The 5,000-nt window shown below is 39.3% G+C and overlaps 2 protein-coding genes across 2 annotated transcripts in view; both read left to right on the forward strand.

Annotated features, from left to right (window-relative positions):
* Nucleotides 1-1,453, forward strand: part of LOC143297888 (thymidine phosphorylase-like) — a 58,093-nt gene extending 56,640 nt beyond the window's left edge. The window contains exon 9 of the mRNA XM_076610417.1: nucleotides 883-1,453. Within this exon, the coding sequence (XP_076466532.1) occupies nucleotides 883-1,031 (149 nt within the window). The 3' untranslated portion in view covers nucleotides 1,032-1,453. The remainder of the gene's footprint in view (nucleotides 1-882) is intronic.
* Nucleotides 1-2,125, forward strand: part of LOC143297887 (thymidine phosphorylase-like) — a 59,139-nt gene extending 57,014 nt beyond the window's left edge. The window contains exon 10 of the transcript XR_013057323.1: nucleotides 1,593-2,125. The gene's annotated coding sequence lies outside the window, so the exon portion shown is untranslated. The remainder of the gene's footprint in view (nucleotides 1-1,592) is intronic.
* Nucleotides 2,126-5,000: the final 2,875 nt, after the last annotated feature.

A 5,000-nucleotide genomic window follows, 5' to 3' on the forward strand; every position in this document is an offset into this window, starting at 1 on the left:
ATAGTATAGTTATAATAGTAATAATAGAAGTAGTAGTAGAAGCAGCAGCAGCAAATGTCGGAATAGTATAGTTGTAGTAGTAGTAGAAGCAGCAGCTGCAGCAGTAGTCATTCTTTTAGTATTTGTATCATCATCGTTATTGTCATTAACATCGTTATCATTCCCATCAATGGCCATAACAGTGATACATCCGGGAGGGGGGGGGGGACCTTGAACAACAACAATAATTATAGTAATAATTATGATAACAAATGACAGTGATAAAAAAGTGAAGATGATGGAAATGATAACGATGTCAATGACAATAATCGTCTTCATCATTTCGATAATCTTCATTATTGTTATCAATATATATATTTTTTTTAAATTCTAACACCATTGTGATAATGATGATCATGATGATGACGATGATCGTGATCATAGTAGTAATAGTAGTAGTAGTAGCAGCAGCAGCAGTAGTTGAAGTAGTAGTAGTAGTGATTCTTTCAGTGGTTCTATCGGTATTGTCATTATCATCTTTATCATTGCCATCATCTTCATAATTTATATTATCATCATTATTTCTGTCACGTTCATCATTTTTTTCAATTATAATGATGATTTTTTTTTTGTTGTTGTTGTTCAATGTACTGCCCTTGGTCGTATCATCATAGTTATTGCCATCATGATCTTTATCATTTCTGTAATCTTAATTATTGTTATCTTGATAATTGATTTTATTTTTATCACCATGATGATGATGATTGTTGTTGTTATTATTAAGATTATTAGGAGGAGTAGTAGTAGTATGACCAGTAGTAGCAGTAGTGTTGCTTCTATCATTTATGACTATTACTGTTACGTTTCTTATTGTTGTTGCTATTGTTGTCGCTGCTGATCAAGGGACGCCCTGGGTGAAGGTCCATCACACCACACCAGAACTACCGGCAGCCGCACGTTCCTTGCTGGAGGAGGCCCTGCACATTGTACCCAAGCTGACCTCACCCAGTCCTAGCAGCCGTGTGATTAAAGTCATCCAGCCCAGCCTGTGACAGGAACCATAACTCCTCGGACCGTGCTGATAATCACGGGGAAAACAGAGTTACGAGCTGAAATCGACAGTATAAGGCAGAACTGCACAGGCTGTTATCCACTAATGTAGTCTTTTCTGTTGTTTAGAAAATTAAATTTGTTATTGTTCAAGTATTGTTCTTTCTTTTGTTATTCCCTTTTTTCCAATTTTGTTTTAGTTTTGCACTTCTTTCTTTCATTCCATAGTTGTTGTTTTTTTTAAATAATAATTATTTTGCTGATGTATTTTTGGTGATGGTTAGAGCAAGGAGGAAGTAGTGGAGAGGGAAGGGTTAGATCTGTGGAATTTTTACCTTGTAATTTTTTTTAATACAGTTTGGCATAGGTTACTTTTTATAGCATTCTGCTGAAAAAAAAACAAAAAAACAAACAAACAAACAAACAAACAAAAGTTCATGTTGACCTCACATTGATAGCTTCCTGTGTACTGCTTGTTTTAGAACCAGAACATAACAGAACGAACCTGGCTGTTTATTGAAGGAGAGTAGAGATGGGTTAGGAAGAGCATGAGCAATAATGAGTTTCAGTTTCAGTTTATAATGTGCGTTGAAGTTACTGAAAAAACGTGGTTGGGAGATCAAAAGGTAAAAGAAGAAAAAGAAGAAGAAAAACATAACTATGTTTATACACAATGACATAAACAAACAATATGATTTTGAAAAAAAAGGAACTTAATCTGAGTATCTTACATTAAAATATATTTTGTTGCTGTTGTTTTGTTATGTATCTAGTTAGTTCGTTGTTGTTGTTTTTTATACTCATTTATCTATTTGTGTATTAATTCAGTACTATATTGTTTTGGCAATTTTGTTCCCAGAAACAGTGATCTCATTGACAGTTGGTTTCAAATGACATGAGTGAGCATCGAGTCAAACTGGGTTATTGAATATCATTATACAGTCTCGTTGATCATTTTACATTTATCGATTTTGTCCTTTGCTATCCCGCCTTTATCTAAAGCAGTGATTGTTCAAAGCTGTGTTCCATGGTCTCAGAATAGCAGCGAACATTATGTACTGGTGTGAGTTTATTTGTCAGATTAAAAAAAAGAAAAGAAAGATAGATCAAATTGTGTTGAAAATAGGCTTATGTTTATGTATACATCTGCCAGTGGACGTGTGTGTGTGTGTGTGTGTGTGTGTGTGTTTGTTTGTGTGTGTGTGTGTGTGTGTGTGTGTGTGTGTGTGTGTGTGTGTGTGTGTGTGTGCTGTTTTGCTTCCTCAGTTATTATTGAACTGCATGGTGTATGATTGTCAACACAACGCAACACACACACACACACACACACACACACACACACACACACACACACACACAAACACACAAACACACACACACACACACACACACGCTTGAAGCTTATACAAAGTCAAAGTGCAACTCGTACGTATCAGCTGCTATGTGACACTGTACCATACAGGGTAACTCTTTGGCCTCTCTAACTTCTAAAGCGCCCCCAAAAGACCACACCGCCTCTCCAGGTCCTGGTGTTCTAAGCCAGACTTGATGAGTTAAGTGTGAGTTGAGATAAGAGACACGCCAACGGGTACTTGGGCACTTGACGCCCTTGACGTCATCATTAAGGCGTACAGAATGGCGAGACAAGGGGAAGCAGATGATCCGAGACGTCATCGAGGACGGACAAGCCCTGGCCAAGATCAAGGCCATGATCGTGGCACAAAGGGTCACCGAGCAAGTGGCGGCCGATCTGTGTGACGTCAGTGGTGATGTGTGGAATATCCTGACGCCAGCCGCGCACACCACCACCCTGACGTGCCATCATCATCATCATCATCATCGTCATCATCATCATCATCATCATCACCATCGTCACCACCGTCATCACCATCACCATCACCATCATCGTCATTGTCATCATATCATAATCATTGTCATCACCATCTACATCAATGTCACTGTTATCACCATCATCACGGGGATCGTCATCACGATTATTTTGAAATGATTTTTTTGTTATAGCTACTGGTGTTGTTTGTCTTCTTCTTGTGGTCGCTCTTCCACTTCTTACCATAATCACTGTTGTTCTGTTATCTATCTATCTATCTATCTTCATACATCCATTTTCCACAATATCATCCGCCCTCACACTAATTGATTACAGCGAAGATTACCATGAGACGGACAGGAAGAGAGACAGAGAGTCTGAGACAGACAGGCAAAGATCACAGACAGAAAGACAGACATACAACTAGACAGAGACATCATGGATAATAGATCACACACACACACACACACACACACACACACACACAAATTGACCGAAAATATAATTTTATATATATGTATATACATATATATATATTAGCAAAATGAAATAGAACAATACAATACAATACAATGATTTTTATTTACTATGATAAAATAAGATAAAATAAAGACTGGTTGCCCAAGGGTACATCCAAACCATCCGAGCCATGCCCTGTGCCAAAGCGGTGCAAGCGTTTGGGGCCGGACGTACCAAAGCAGGGGAGCCTATCGACCTGACCGTCGGCATCTACTTTCTTGCCTCCCTTGGTGACGAAGTCGAAGAAGGTGGGTTTTCAAAACATTCAGGTTTTACTTGTATTTGTATTACTCTTTTTGTGACAACAGATTTCTCGGTGTGAAATTTGGGCTGCTCTCCCAAGGGTAGAGAGAGCACGTCGCTACACTGACAGCCCCACCCTTTTTTGTGTATTTTTTCCTGTCTGCCATTTTATTTGTTTTCCTATCAAAGTGGATTTTTCTACAGAATTTTGCCAGGGACAACCTTTTTGTTGCCGTGGTTTATTTTGCGTGTGCTGCACATGGGACCTCGGTTTATCGTCTCATCCGAATGACTAGCGTCCAGACCACCACTCAATGTTTAGTGGAGGTGAAGAAAATACTGGCGACTGCAGGTGTGATTCGAAACCGTGCGCTCAGATTATCTCGCTTCCAAGGCAAACGAGTTACTTCTTGGCCAACACTCCAGTTTTGAGTTTGTTGTTGTCGTTGAATCAAATCTGTCGACTGAAATATTGTAGTTGATGTTGCTTAACCATGCCATCTATTTGTGTGTGTGTGTGTGTGTGTGTGTGTGTGTGTGTGTGTGTGTGTGTGTGTGTGTGTGTGTGTGCGAGAGAGAGAGAGAAAGAGAGAGAGAGCCTTCATGTGTATGTGTGTATGTGTGTGTGTGTGTGTGTGAATTTGATCTGTATGTACGTATACAGTTATGTTGTTATGTTTTGGTGTTTTTTGTTGTTGTTGTTGTTGTTTATTCATTAATTTTGCTGCCGTTTTCAAACAAAGTTGCTGACAAATCTATATCCTTTTTTTTTTATTATGTTATCATTATCGTCATCATTGTTTTGTTTGTGTTGATGTTGATGATACAAGAACAGTATAATAATAATAATTACAATAATAATAATAATAATAATAATAACAATACTAAAGTTAATGAAAAAATAATTAATGAAAGATGAACAAGTAGAAGCAGCATCAGCAGCAGTGGCAATAATAGTATAGTTGCATTTGCAGTAATAGAAACAGTAGTACTAGCAGCAGCAGCAGCAGCAGCAGCAGCAGGAGTCATTCTCTCAATGTTTGTGTCATCATCGTTATTGTCATTGACATCGTTATCATTCCCATCGTCTTCATTATTTTCATTATCATTCATTCATTGATTTTGCCCATCGCTCCTGGTGGAGCATAGGCCATCGACGACCCCTCGCCATCAAACTCTGTTCTGGGCTGTTCTGGCCATTCCAGTCCAGTTGGTCCCTTGCTGCTTCAGCTCTGCCTCGGTATCTCGCCTCCAGCTGTTGCGAGGCCGGCCTCTCTTCCTCTTTCCCTGCGGGTTCCAGGTCAGGGCTTGGCGTATGATGCTGGACGCTGGCTTCCTGAGGGTGTGTCCGATCCAGCCCCACTTCCTCCGCAGTATCTGC

Source organism: Babylonia areolata, chromosome 23 (genome assembly GCF_041734735.1).
Source record: "Babylonia areolata isolate BAREFJ2019XMU chromosome 23, ASM4173473v1, whole genome shotgun sequence".
Lineage (NCBI taxonomy): Eukaryota > Metazoa > Mollusca > Gastropoda > Neogastropoda > Buccinidae > Babylonia > Babylonia areolata.